At 42.3% G+C, this 15,446-nt stretch overlaps 1 protein-coding gene across 3 annotated transcripts in view; it reads right to left on the minus strand.

The window, feature by feature from the left end:
* Window positions 1-308: 308 nt before the first annotated feature.
* ELAVL1 (ELAV like RNA binding protein 1) overlaps window positions 309-15,446 on the minus strand; it is a 48,380-nt gene continuing 33,242 nt past the window's right edge. For 2 of the 3 annotated variants that reach the window (XM_075524532.1, XM_075524533.1), the window contains one exon: window positions 309-5,271. In XM_075524532.1, the coding sequence (XP_075380647.1) occupies window positions 4,947-5,271 (325 nt within the window). In that variant the 3' untranslated portion in view covers window positions 309-4,946. Of the gene's footprint in view, window positions 5,272-5,319; window positions 6,709-15,446 lie in introns of those variants that run through there. The other variant, XM_075524534.1, reaches the window with a different exon arrangement.

Raw genomic sequence — 15,446 nt, forward strand, 5'->3', positions numbered from 1 at the left:
CAAAGTACACAGCAACATTAGAGTTTCCTTTTCTGTATTTACTGTGAAATTTCCCTATCTGCAAATGGTTAACAGAAGGTTTAAACTGTGTTTAGGCTTGTGGCTAGCTTTCTGCACAGGGGTGAATTCCATTAATAGTAGAAATCTGGGAAGCAAATGTAAGTTACTGAGCAGGAATAAAAACTTATTAATAAATCAGACTGGACAATTAATTAATAAAACAGACTGGAAAATACCAAGTCTGAATAAAGCCTTCAAGGAATTTTAGTTTTGACAAAACTCAACCTTTTTTACATACTAAGAAAACCTGATTTTTTTTTTTTTTTTTTTTTTTTTTTGGTATTCTGTACAACACAACTAAAGCCCAGAACATCTTCAGAGAAGTTTGGAGATGGTCTTCAACCACAATCAGGACAGTTTTGCTCTTAACTAGGCATTGTCTCATTTTAGAGTGAAACTCCACAGTCTTGCAAAGAATGAAGACTGCTTATGTGCAATTTTGGAAGCAGCCCCATAACAAGCGTATTTAGCAGCCATACCTTGGCCTGGTAAGAGCCTTCTTGGAGTGCCAGATAGAACAAGCATTTGAAAAAAGTGGAGAAAAGGATAGGTACCGAGTAAGGGCAGCAGAGCTTCCCTTTCAAAAGAAATACCAAGATAAAACAAAGTGATTCTAAAGCTAAAAGTGACAACGCAATAATTAAAATAACACCAGACATTCAACAGCTGGTAAAATTTCCTGAAAAAGATAATTGGCTTAACATTCAACATCCTGAAGGCTGATCAAGTCCCGACATATGATCCTGCCCTTGCACAGTGAGCCTTTTTATTGCCACAGAAGCCAAGGCTCAAAGGTGACTGATTTGCAGACTGCCTTCTAAACAAGATGGCTCACGGCCAGCGAAGCGAAAACCCAGGGTGACTCACCCCCGGAAAAAGCTAAAGAAGCAAAGGCCAGTTTCTGCTGAAATGCTAAGCATTCACATGCAAACAAGTTCTCTCTGTGAAAGCAAGCGAGTTTTGGACAAAGCAAACGGGTCTATTTGAAAATAGCGCCCAGCTGAAGCCTGACAACAGTTATCACTGGCCTTCCCATTTGTATTCCCAATTGGCAGATCTTCAGCTCTGAGGCTAGCTACCCTGACCATAAGGAGATCGATGGAAAAGCCTTCTCTCCACTATTCTTTTTAAAGACAGGCAGATAAACTTCTCATTTTGTCACCATATTTGTCTGTCTGATCAAATAAGTGTAAAAAGGAAACTGTGTCGCCCAAATTCAGGTTCATGAAAGCCAGATTGATCCCTTCAGAAATGCTGGCACAAAAAAACATGCCCTGTGCCCCGAGACATCGTAATTCTCTTCGACATCTACACACAAAACCCTGCAATAGCAGCATGGCCATAACTATGTGTTTTCATCAGGAATTATACCTGATCCTTCAGGAGCAGGTACCTGGGGGTGTCCTGCAAGGCTTCTAACCTAAAGGACCCCAAAACATTCCCATCACAGCTGTTCCCTGTAGCACATCTCCAGTATGGACCATCAAATCCAGGTCTTCAAAATCTGATCATCATGTCCTCATCCAGCAACCAAGACCTTCTAGTATTCTCTACCTTATTGAGCCTACCACATCTCATGAGAAATGCACGAGACCTCTGGTTTGAGACAGGCCTTTGGTTTTACAAAGATCTTGTAAGCACCGACTGAGACAGAAGTGCCACCTGAGAGAAACACCTATATTTCATCAAATTAAAGGATGAAAAAGCAGAACATATCCGCAGTTTTTCTAAACTCCAAGGTCTAAGAGGCTAAAACGTCTCTTGAAACAGTTCAAGGGAGAGCTTCAAAGGAGGATGACATGATAAGGAAACCAGTTGCTCATACCTTTTGGGTAGAAAAACTGCTGGCAGATTACTTGTTAGAATTCAGTTTCCACTTCCAGAAGTTTCCTTTTGGTCTTTACTAGTAGGATGCATGGACTATTGTTTAGGACCAAAGGCTTCAAGAACACATACACATTTTTTTTCTTGACTTCAGCTATTTACGCCAAGGATTTCCTGACTGTTAGAATGGTACAGACCTTATGCTTCTTCTCGTATCAGCTCTTGATATTTTAGCAGGATTTTTTTTCCTCTTTTCCTGACTCAAGCAGCAGTGCTTTGCTCGCGTAAATTGCCTGGTAACTATTTTCAGAGCAACTACCAAAGGAAGCTGGGATCAGATTTTTCCTAAGAGAGATGTTTTCATACCACTACTGAAACAGTATCCTGCATTTCCTTCTTATTTAGCAAAGAATGAGAGATTGAAAAATAGGGAACCAGTCAGATGACAGTGATGCCAAAAAACCTCCAAGAAAAGTTTTTAAAAATAAGAGTGACAGCTAGTGAACTCACAGTAGCGTGCTGCTGATACGGTTGCAATGGCTAGCATGCTTGTAATGATTACTGGTGCAAAGTCATACTTAGGGTGTCATTCGCTGGAAGTCTGAACCCCCATCTAAATGCTGTGATAAAACAGCAACTCCCATTTAGTTTGAAAATTAATCTTTAAGGCAAGAGAGAATGACAGGAAATTGGAAACAACTGCAGACCCACTCCTGTGGAACAGGATAGTATGAGGTTAAGAGGTGATGGGACACAGCAAGCGGACTTCTCCATACTATGCAGTTTTAACTTGGAAGAAATCCCCCGAATGCTTCTGAATCTCTCCTTGTACACAGAACAGAAGTATTCATTGAAGTGATAAATGAATGATGAGAAATTGGTGGAAACATCTGGAATAGACAGACAGGCGGAAAGCACGCTTTGGGAGGCTGGAGTTGGTTGTTGGTTGCTTTGTCACAGCCACCGTTTTACAGATCATCGTGCTTCTCAAAAGAGGGTAGAGTGAACACGACTGGCAGGCTGAATGTATTAATAGCAAAAATCCCACTTACATTCACTGCACACAAGCTCAAAAACAGTGGGAGGCTGCTCACTCTGCCAAGGTCTATCTATACCGCTTTAAGTATGCCATAGGCAGTTCCAGAAATATCAGCAACAGCATTTCCTAGACAGTGCTGAAGGTAATTAATGGAGATGGGCAGCTAGTTCAGCCACTCTTCAGCAGCAGTGTGCAGAGATGCTGATGCAGACTACTTCGGGCTGTGCAAGACTGCAGGTCCTATTGCAGGAAGAAGGAAAACAATTGCAAACACAAGGCAAGGTCAGCTAGGGACGGACCGATACAAGCAGGCGGCATGGAATGGCCTCTGGAATTTGAAAATAAACTTTGGGACTGGTAGAGGTTCACGCAAAAAAAGGAGACACTGCAATAACACTGCCACTCTCCCCATTTCCGTGTTTGCTCTACCTTCTGGCACCTGAACATAAACACTAGACCTGAAAGCTGCCCAGGCAAGTCTCTAGTCGTGCACAGTATCCTTACACAGCCTTCACTGATAGAGTAATCCTTCTCAGGTTTCCTACCAAAGAACACCTGCAGGGTTACATCAGCCTGTGGCACACAGTTTCTATGCGACAGATTTATTGTAGTGCTCGTTTCACAACCCTTTTTCTTCTACTCATCTGTCAAAGGAGTAACTTAAAACTCTTACAGAGGAACTACAGTTCTTTAAAACAACACTCTTCGAAAGCTGGACACTTTGTGCAATACTTAGCAAAAAAAGAACAGAAAATAAAAAACAAAACAAAATTTGAGCAAAACAAAATCAAATTTAATGTTCTTAAATGCAAAAGTAAAAACAAACAAAAAACACAAAAAAGCAAAAGAAAATTAACAGAAACAGAACAACTCAAAGTTTCAAGGCAGTCTGCAGAAAACTTGGGGGATTAATCTTTAAATCTACAAATCAAAGGGTTTTTTGTTAATATCTAACTTGCAAGTAGTAAGTACTTTTCTGCTGAGTGTTCAATAAGTAAAGCTAATTGTCAAAACAAAATCCTATTGAAATAGAAAAATCTAGCACTCATTAGAAGGGATGCGAGAAATACAATGCTCAAATGTTTATAACTGTTTTTTCTTTACAAAATAGAACTACCAAAGGAATTCAAACTATAATGGTCTTTGAAAATGAGTAAGTATCTTGCTGCATTATAATGTACCAGTAAGTAGTGCACCATGCATTAAATATTTGGACAGAAGAGATTCAGTTTGATAAAGGAGCAACATATATTCACACTCTCTTTCTGAAGTTTCATTTTGACTCTGAAATCTTCCTGGAGTTTCTTTGAAACTCTTTGGTCCATTCCTATTAGAAAGTGGGCTTTAAAGGTAGTATTTCTAAAACCTTTGAATTTGACGGCTTGGCCACTGCTCAGTGTGAAACTTACCTCATCAATGGTGTTAAAAGTTATGCTGGCATGCTACTACTTACAAGACCTTTAGACTTTAAAAAGCCTAATACTCAACTGTATATGTAGTAATGAATATTAATTGATCAAACAATTTACTGTCAACTAAAACATTAGTATTTCTCAACTTTTCTTCCATACTACCGAGTCTGGGGTAGAGAAGGTCAGGGGAATGGGTAGGAAAAACAACAACAAAAACCAAGAAAATTAATGAATTCAGCCTGATATTTTTCAGAAAATTCCAGTTTTTGCAGACAACATTCAATGGAACAAATGTTAGTCTCATAAGTGAAAGCATGCTTCAATTTTACCACCATCCAGAGGGTCTAGTTAATGCAATCTACTTAGATTTCAGGGGATTTTTAACATGTTTTAAATGAAATAACTTAAAGGAACTTAAAATTGGTCTAACATTGTGGGATTTCAAACATTTGAACATGTCAGTTGCATCCCAGAATATAAAACCTTTTTCACTTCTCATTTAGACTAAGACAAACACTTGTGAAAATTGGCGCAAAATGAGTTTTACACTAACAAAAATGTTTCAACTTCTGTCACTCAATTATCTATTCCATACAAAAAGCACGAGCAAGTTATTTGTGGGACTTGTTGGTTTTGAAGGAAACCTGTAAGATTTTGTCCCCCAGGCGGTAGCCATTAAGACTTGCTATGGCCATTGCAGCTTCTTCATAGTTTGTCATGGTCACAAAACCAAAACCTTTGCACTTGTTGGTGTTGAAATCTCGAATAACTTTCACATTGGTAACCGCACCAAAGGGGCCAAACATCTGCCAGAGGATTCCCTCATCAGCATCTTGACCAAGGTTGTAGATGAAGATACACCAGCCAGAAGATGCGTTTCCTGGAACATTTACACCAGAAAGCCCACTCATGTGATCTACACCCATAGGAGAGAACCTAGCAAATAAAAAGCACAATATTTCATGTAAAAGTTCAATTCAATTAAGCAAATTAACTTGAATGGGAAGCAACTGAGAATGAATATTTTCTACATGGACATCAAAACCGCCAGAAAGAAATGTTTCCCCATTCAAATTGACAATCAAATTGACAGCTGCCAGGAAAAAAAAAAAAAGTTAAGTATTCCAACTACTTCATCAATAGGGAACTATCCTCAGAAACAGGTAGGCAACAGAACAGTTGCAAGGCAAGATTATGTGATCACCTCCACAGGGGACCTGGATCGATCTTTGAAACTCAGCTAGGCTGTTAAGAGTGCTTCGTGTCATCAGTGCAGAATTGCTCCAGTGCGGGTAACAGGCAACACCTCCCCAGAGGCCCCAGCTTGCTTCAAGCCACCCTCAGGCATCTCCCACTTATTTTGCTCAAGGAGTTTGCATCCCATACCCTCCTTTTCCTGCCTTTAAAATAGCACATTGGGAACTCTTAAGTCAAAGGGCTTCCTTTGGGTTTTGCTGGGGGGTGAGGGAGGGGATGTTTTGTTTTTAGGAGTGGAGATTGTGTGTATTAATTTAAATTTATTTTTTTGTGGAACAGAACAAAACCTACTCCCTTTTCCACCATAAGGCAGCAGGTGCAGGCAAACACTCCCAATACCAGCAGGCTACTAAATAAGCCACAGTCATGCATACTCGCAGCTATTAGGCAGCTAAGGAAATATTAGCACTTCCTCAGTCAATTCTCAGTAGCTGGCATGCCCCACATTTCTCGCTACAGAATTTAAATCTCAGGTTTTTATTCCTTAATACCAGTTATGCAGATATTCTAACTGCAGTAGCTTTCAAACATCAAAATAGCAAACCACATTTAAGCACACAGTTTTACAGTTTCAGTATGCATGTATGGTTTTCTTATTAATTTTACACCAACTTCATACTAGGAAAACTTATCTGACTTTACTGAACTGGATTTTTTAAATTACCTACCCACTTTTCCTAAACCCTGCCTCCTGCATAGTACCCCAGCAATATTTATGCATAACAAAAAGCAAAAACCCCTCTCCTTTTTATGTCTTGCTTTGTATTATTTTCTTTTCTCCTATAACACACATCTCTAATTCCCCTTTATTCTATTTCTGGTCTCCATCCTAGAAATTCAAAGCTTCAGAATATTTTAATGCAGTATTACGGTTGCACAGCTAAGCACTCAAAGGTCAGGAAATGTGAAAGTTAAGGTAAAAAACTCAATTTGATCCCTTATGCTTATGTATTATTTAAAAATGTGAGGTCACGTGATTGTAGAAATATAATTATACTATACCAGGGGTTCCCAAACTGTGGTGTACCACTGGTGATATGCAAACCACTTAAAAGCGGTACACGTGCTGCTCTCTGCCAAGAACATGGCGGTGGCAGTTCCTGATTCTCTGCTGACCTGGAGAAAACAGGGAATGGATGTCTGGGCAGTGAACGCTGCATTGAGTGTTAAACACTTCCCCACTGACTTTTTCTTGCCCTGCATAAAGATAAGAGCTGCTGCTGTCTTTATACAGAAGGGAGGGCTCAAGGCAACTTGTATCAGAAGGAAGGGGAGCAGAGCTGCAGCAGCACACACATACACGCAGGGAAGTCAGCTCATGTTCATTGTGGCACTTCAGTTGATGCACTCATACAAGAGAACCACACAGTCACCATCTCCCCCACCCCAGGCTCTCCGGTGCTCAGAGCTCATCTCCTTGGACACCTGAGCTATTAGATCCCCCTGTACCCAGAGCAGGGGGAGTCCTGGTGGTACAGAGCCCTTCCCCTCCATCACACCCTAGCTGCTGCTGACTGCCTGGAGTCAGCTAGAGCTGACCTGGGCCAGCTGGCTACCTGATGCTGGTGTTTCTAGAGCACAGTGCGGACACACCTGAGCTCATGCTGCACATACTCACTGCCGCTGCCACTGTTGGCCAGCCCCAAGCAAATCCAAGTTTGGGAATCCTTGTACTATAGTAAAACTGAAAAAGCAGTTAAGAGTATCAGAATGTGAATGAGACACACTAATCCGTGTGATCTGATGATTATGTGACATATCTACTACTTATTTTGCTTTTATATAAAAATGTTCCTGTGTTTGCATGCTTTATATGCTTACTTTTTCTGACAGACACCTTCAGCTCTGTAGCTTCTTTCCATTTGAGTAATGATCTGGTAGGATATATTTATCTTAACATCTGGAAAACTTTCATCTCAACAGATCACCAGTCTTGGGTTCCTGCTCACATGTACGGGGAGCAGAAAAATCACTAAGCTCCGAATTGCATGATGTTGGTTCCAGCAGTTAGCTTAGCTCTGAGTCTGCTTGCTATAAGGCCTCGGGCTCTGCCCACAAGCCCAGATCAACAGTACATCAGGGATTAGAAACACTTGTAGAAGAGCAGCTGGGGGTTGAACACAGGAAGACAACAAATCTAAATACATATTGCAGGCAAAATACTTCAAAATAGCAAGTACCTCTGTTCTTTGGATACAGTAATTTTCAAACAGTAATTTTCAAACAGATTCTCCTGTCTTCCTGCTTTGACTCACAAAAATGTTACAGGTTTATAAAAAAAAAAAAGCAGGGTAAAAACACCCCTAAAAGCCTTGAAAAGTAATTTCAAAAAAAACCAACCATAGGAAATATCACCTCACACGTAATATCCCTCTTACCCAGATCTAACATGATTCTAAAGCAAAGCTATACTTTGCAAGTTCACATGAAAAAGAAACCTTTCACAAAATTTTCTGGCCAGTTAAAAGCAACCACCAAAAAAGAAATTTGCAAAAATGACAGTAAATGCTGTATGGGATTAGACCTATGTGGAAGGATAAATTTCTGTTTAGACTTCCATCCACCTGGAAGCATCACACAGGACATCTGGCATGAGTGAGAGCACTCACACGATGGGCAGAGCGGGCTCCTACTGCAATTCAGCTGACCGGATAAACCTCTGTGCTTATCCTGGACTGAAGGCCTGCACAAGAGGGACACAAGATCTCTTGGTTAGCCTGGGATAACAGCCCGTGCGTAGCCAGGCACAGAGCAGCTGGCACATAATACCTCTTTGTCCTACAGGAAATGGTTTTTTTGACCACACAAATTTAAGATGACTCTTAGGAAGTTATACTTATCAAGGATGTTTAAAAGACTGTCTGGTTTGGGCAAAGAGCACTAAAACCCACTGAGATCCAAGAGGTTTCAGAGAAAGTTTTTTTAAAATTCCATTAATACTGTAATTTGAACGATCTCAGTCTTATACTTACTGCTGGTGTCCTCATTTTTGTTGCATTTATTTTTATACTGTCTCTTCCACATTGCTTTTTCGATCCTCCCTAAGCACCTGTAGATGATGTTATCAATGGATGGTTCTTTTAAGTCATGCTAACCTCAAAACTCCAACATCTTGTGACATTAAGTATCAACACAGTATAAGTATTTTTTTAACTGTAATATTTTTCGCTTTATAAGATTCTCATTTATATGAATGATATTTTGCTCTACTGTTATGAGACAGACTGCTTCATTTAATAGATTCTGGGATTATTTTAACACACGAGAGGACATAACCTCAGAAGAGACACTCCTAAACGAAAACAATTTATTTTTAGTTCTATGAAAGTCCTATAAATTCTTTTTGCTGAATTCTTTTCACTGCAATCTGAGAACAGCTATATACAGCGTCACAGGTGGGAGCAATCCCACAGCTTACATAATGCTAATAAGCCATAGTATTAATTTTTAATATTTGCCTATGTTGCCTTCACACATGAGCTTGGCATCTTTTTATTTTTGAATAGTTCCACAAAGAGCAGGAGTTCAGCTACACTGATACTGGTCACATTCAGTTTTCCCCACTAGCAACTTTTTCTCCTATACCCTGATACAGATAGGAATGATCTACTGTGTACAAAACAGGTCTTGTTGACTATTCAATGATACAAGCTTTAAGCCTGATACAACAGGGTATTAAATCAAACAGTTACATATCAGAGAGCAGCAGCAATCGAACTAAGGCATTTCAGTACCACGTGCTTCTAGAACTTCGATGAAATACTACTCTGGATGAAATGTTTTCTTCTGTGGCATTCTCAACACAGACAACTTGCATCCAAATCACAAATTGGCTTAAAAGTTGAAAATTTAAACAATTTCAGTGGAGTGAAACAGAAGAGGTGTGTGGGAGCTGTCCGAGCAATAGTGTCAGTGTCGGTTAAACACTCTAGAGTCTTCTCGCATTTCCCCTTGATCAAAGAATTATCAAGAAATAACAATTCCCCTTCAGGCATTTTGGGCCTAACTCATGGACTCAATAGAAGTATTCCCATTAAAATATGTGGGAACCGGCTCCAACACTGAACAAGTCTGAAAGCAAAACCAGCTGAACTGGGAATATTTTTGAGATTTGAAAAAACATTCTTCTAGCATAAAGCTCTGGTGAACTGTAAAAGCATAGAACTTCTAGGGACTTTGGCCAGCCTTCTCAAGCTTTAGGAGCTAAACTCATTAATTTCATCAGAGTTCAACACCGTAAGTTCTGCTATCATGTTTAAGTAAACAAATCTTGCACTCAAAAGAAACCCTTGTCCCAGATGTTTTATCTATCCTCCAAACACAATCCCATGCTGCAGGGTCATTCCTTCTGGATGGAAACAGAGTGCGCTTTGGACCATGTCTCAGAATTAGCAGGCCAACCCAGCACTCCAGTAGGACAAGGCATTAAGACCAGTTCCTGACGTGAGCCACAAATACCACAGGAACTACAAAGGATTAACAGAACATTAAACAAAGGGTCTGAGCGATATCTGTAGGAAATTAATAATTACAAGTTAGAGATACTAAAGGCTTAATCCTGGATTTACAGGTTTATGATGGAATGAGATGAAGTGTAATCAAAATGTCAGTTTAAGTATTCAACCTCTACATAGCAGAGACCACAATTGTAATTTATACAGACTGTGAGCTCTTTGGAAGCAGCTTATCCTTTCATCATGTTTTGTTCACTACACAAAACAAACAAGACTCAGTCCAAGCTACGGTTCCTAAGCTTTACCGCAGTATGAATAATTATAACTCATTAAGTTCAGCATCCTTTAAGGAAGACTCACTATAAAAACTTGCTGTTAACACTAAAGGTGGGAAGAAAAATAAGAAGGGCTGTGGGATGGTGCATGTGTTGTACATATGTGTACACATGGGCATGCATGCATATGCGATTGAGGGAAGGAAGTTTTATAATAAGGGTTAAAGGTCTTGCAAGTCTGTGACAAGACTCAAAGAGAGATGGACAGTTCTTGTCTTCAAGTCAACCGGTGAATCTTGTCTCCACAGTGTATTCATAACAGCATGGCTTATCCCAGAATTGCTCTGTTACTATGGTACTTTTATTGTACTAATGGTACAATAAAAGAACAATGAACAAACCAAAGTGGAACTGAACAATAACAAGGATGATGGTTCATCTAGCTTGAAGGCATTGCCAAGGTTAAGTTGGCCTACGCCCTTGCATCAAAACCGCTTCCATAAAGAAAATAAGATGGGTCATTGTCATAGGAGACTCTCTCCTGAAAGGAACAGAAGGCCCAATATGCAGATCGGCCCCACTTCTTAGGGAAGTCTGCTGCCTCCCTGGGGCCCAGGTTAAAGATGTGAAGAGCAAGCTTCCTACCCTGGTACAGCCCTCAGATTATTATCCATTATTGATTTTTCAGGTAGGAAGTGATGAAGTTGCTACAAGAAGTCTGAGGGCAATCAAGAGAGTCCTCAGGGCCCTGGGACAACTGGTTAAGGGATCAGGAGCACAAGTAGTGTTCTCCTCTATCCTTCCAGTTGCAGAGAATGATGAGGGAAGAAACAGGAAGAGCCAGCAGATCAATACCTGGCTCCGAGCCTGGTGTCACCGGCAGAATTTTGGGGTTTTTGATCATGGGTCAGTCTACACAACACTGGGCCTGCTGGCAACAGACAGGGTGCACCTGTCTCAAAGGGGGAAAAGGGTCTTTGCACAGGAGTTAACAGGGCTCATCGGAAGAGCTCTAAACTAGATTTCAAGGGGGAAAGGAAACCAGGCTCGCCAGAGATAAGCCTGGGGGCAGCAAGCCAATGTTTGAGGGACAGTGTGCTAGCGAGATCCTTCTGTCTGCCATCTCAGTGGAGGTAGCAGATGGAGAGCCATGCGGCAGCAAAGATGCAAGAGTTATTGATGTGTTAGAAACCACGGAAGTGCCCGAGAACAGTTACATAGGAATTAGGGCTTCTCCCCCCAGAAATGTGGCGGGATCAATGGCCCAACTGAAGTGCATCTACACCAATGCACACAGTATGGGCACCAAACAGGAGGAGCTGTAAACCACTGTGCAGCGGGAAAATTCTGATAGTAGTTGCAATCACAGAAACATGGTGGGATGACTCATACAACTGGAGTGCTGCAATGGATGGCTACAAACCCTTCAGACGGAACAGGCAAGGAAGGAGAGGCAGTGGGGTAGCCCTGTATGTTAGGGAGAGTTTTGACTGTCTAGAACTTGATGATGGTGATGATAGGGTTGAGTGGTTATGGGTAAGAATCAGAGGGAAGGCCAAGGCAGATATAATGGTGGGAGTCTGTAATAGACCACCCAACCAGGATGAAGAGACGGATTAAATATTCTATAAACATCTAGGAGAAGTCTCACAATTGCTAGCCCTTGTTCTTGTGGGGGACTTCAACTTACCAGATGTCTGCTGGAAATACAATACAGCAGAGAGGAAACAGTCTAGGAGGCTCCTGGAGTGTGTGGCAGATAACTTCCTGACACAGCTGGTGGGCAAGCCAACTAGGGAAGGTGCCCCGCTGGAGCTGTTGTTTGCAAACAGAGAAGGACTTGTGGGTGATGTGACGGCTGGAGGCCGTCTTGGGCACAGCAATCGCAAAATGACAGAGTTTTCAGTTCCTGGAGAAGTAAGGAGGGGGGTCAGCAGAACCGCCACCCTGGACTTCTGGAGGGCAGACTTTGGCCTGTTTAGGAGACTGGTTGACAGAGTCCCTTGGGAGGCAGTCCTGAACAGCAAAGGAGTCAGGGAAGGCTGGACACTCTTCAAGAGGTAAATCCTAAAGGCGCAGGAGCAGGCCATCCCCGTGTGCTGAAAGACAAGCCAGCAGGGAAGGCCACCAGCCTGGCTGAACAGAGAGCTTTGGCTAGAACTCAGGAAAAAAAGAAGAGTTTATGACCTTTGGAAGAAGGGCAACTCAGGAGGACTACAGAGATGTCCTCAGGTTATGCAGGGCAAAAATTAGAAGGGCCAAAGCTCAACTAGAACTTAATCTGGCTACTGCCGTAAAAGACAGTAAAAAATGTTTCTATAAATACATTAACAACAAAAGGAGGGCTAAGGAGAATCTCCATCCTTTATCAGACACAGGGGGAAACAAAGTGACAAAGGATGAGGGAAAAGCTGAGGTACTTAATAGCTTCTTTGCCTCAGACTTTAATAGTAAGACCACTTGTTCTCAGGGTACCAGCCCCCTGAGCTGGAAGACAGGGATGGGGAGCAGAATGAAGCCCCCATAATCCAAGGGGAAATGGTTAGCGACCTGCTACACCACTTAGACACACACAAGTCTATGGGGCCAGACGGGATCCACCCAAGGGTACGGAGGGAGCTGGCAGAAGTGCTCACCAAGCCACTTTCTATCCTTTATCAGCAGTCCTGGCTTGCCTGGGACCTCCCTGGTTACTGGAGGTTAGCAAGTGTGACACCCATCCACAGGAAGGGCCGGAAAGAGGATCCGGGGAACTACAGGCCTGTCAGCCTGACCTTGGTGCCAGGGAAGGTTATGGAGCAGATCATCTTGAGTGCCATCACGCAGCACGTACAGGACAACCAGGTGATGAGGCCCAGTCAGCATGGGTTTATGAAAGGCAGGTCCTGCTTGACTATCCTGATCTCCTTCTATGACAAGGTGACCCGCTTAGTGGACGAGGGAAAGGCTGTGGATGTTGTCTACCTGGACTTTAGTAAAGCCTTTGGCACCCTTTCCCACAGCATTCTCCTGGAGAAACTGGCTGCTCATGGCTTGGACGCGTGTACTCTTCCCTGGGTAAAAAAGTGGCTGGATGGCCGGGCCCAAAGAGTGGTGGTGACTGGAGTTAAATCCAGTTGGCGGCCAGTCACAAGGGGTGTTCCCCAGGGCTCAGTACTGGGGCCAGTTCTGTTTAATGTCTTTATCAATGATCTGGATGAGGGGATCGAGTGCATCCTCTGTAAGTTTGCAGATGACATCGAGCTGGGCAGGAGTGTTGATCTGCTTGAGGGGAGGAAGGCTCTACAGAGGGATCTGGACAGGCTGGGGCCAATTGTATGAGGTTCAACAAGGCTCAGTGCCGGGTCCTGCACTTGGGTCACAACAACCCCATGCAACGCTACAGGATGGGGAAGAGTGGCTGGAAAGCTGCCCAGCAGAAAGGGACCTGGGGGTGTTGGTCAACAGCCAGATGAATATGAGCCAGCAGTGTGGCCAGGTGGCCAAGAAGGCCAAGAGCATCCTGGCTTGTATCAGCACTAGTGTGGCCAGCAGGACTAGGGAAGCGATCGTCCCCCTGTACTTGGCACTGGTGAGGCCGCACCTCAAATACTGTGTTCAGTTTTGGGCCCCTCGCTCCAAGAGGGACATTGAGGTGCTGGAGCATGTCCAAAGAACAACAAAGCTGGTGCAGAGTCTAGAGCACAAGTCTTTGAGGAGCAGCTGAGGGACCTGGGGTTGTTCAGCCTAGAGAAAAGGAGGCAGAGGGGAGACCTTATCGCTCTCTACAACTACCTGAAAGGAGGTTGTAGAGAGGTGGGGGTCGGTCTCTTCTCCCACTCGTGTCGATGTGGTGCTTAGGGACGTGGTTTAGTGGTGGACTTGGCAGTGTTAGGTTAACGGTTGGACTGGATGATCTTAAAGGTCTTTTCCAACCTAAATGATTTCGATGACTCTGTGATTCTAACTCATCCTTAAAATTTAGTTTCACCTGCAACTATTAACATAAATACATTAATCATTTTTACTATTACTGAGTGATCACTACAGGACGGACTTAAAGTTATTTGGTATCTTAATTATGGATGTGAATATTATTTGTACTGCTTATTCTGATGCATCTTAATTCTGCTATAAATTTTAAGGGGAAGAACGATGATGAAAATGTCCAATTACATTAAGAATGAAAACACAAGACATAAGCCTCAAGATTTTACTAGGACCAGGACAGATTGAAGCCCTGGCTGAGGCAAAAGACAGATGTGTAAGTTTTTTAATAGTTCACCTAACTGCTAACAATGTAGAATTTCATTCCTTGGTGTAGCTTAGAAGGTTTGGGTGTGGAGACCTGGATGAGTGCTTCAGCGAAATGAAATCTCATTTGAGGAGCTGCCTGCATTAAACTTGCCTGTGCCACAATTGAACAGAATCAGAATGACTGAGGTTGGCAGGGACCTCTGGAAATCCTCTAGCAAACCTCCCTGCTCAAAGCAGGGGCACCTAGAGCAGGTTGCTCAGGCCCATTCCAGCCAGGTTTTGAGCATCTTCAAGGACATCTCCACAGTCTCTTTGGGCAACCTGTTCAATCACCCTCAGTGTAAAACAGATGACTATAAAGTACTAATTCTCATTGGAGACACAGTACACCTAGCTGTTCTTAAAATGCTAAACTAAAGCATTCTGGAAAGGTCACAGCAATATTGGAAGAGTAGCACTGCAAAAAGCTATTTGAGTTTTTAGTCCACTTTTGCTGAGCTAAATGGATGCCTCAGAGGAGAAAAAGAGTGAATTCTCAGCAGGGAAACACTAATCTCAGAAACTCTCATGAACACATCTCATAACAAAGCCAATTACTTATCTGCAAGACAGTAAATACAATGCATTTTCCAGAGCACAGTCCAACTATCAACACCCTCCTTTAAGCAACTAAGACAATTCAAATTCAAGCAATTCATATTCAAAGCAACTAAGGCAATTCTCAAAGGCAAAATACATAACTTCCACAGCTCTGGAAGCAGACAATATGTTGCAATTACTCGATAATCTTACTGAACTTATGAGGACTCAAGGAAAGACAAAACACTGCACAGCTCAAGACATAGGAAGAAATTCCACAGAATCTCTTAATCAGAAATAAAGTTTTCCT

Source organism: Mycteria americana, chromosome 24 (assembly GCF_035582795.1).
Source record: "Mycteria americana isolate JAX WOST 10 ecotype Jacksonville Zoo and Gardens chromosome 24, USCA_MyAme_1.0, whole genome shotgun sequence".
NCBI lineage: Eukaryota > Metazoa > Chordata > Aves > Ciconiiformes > Ciconiidae > Mycteria > Mycteria americana.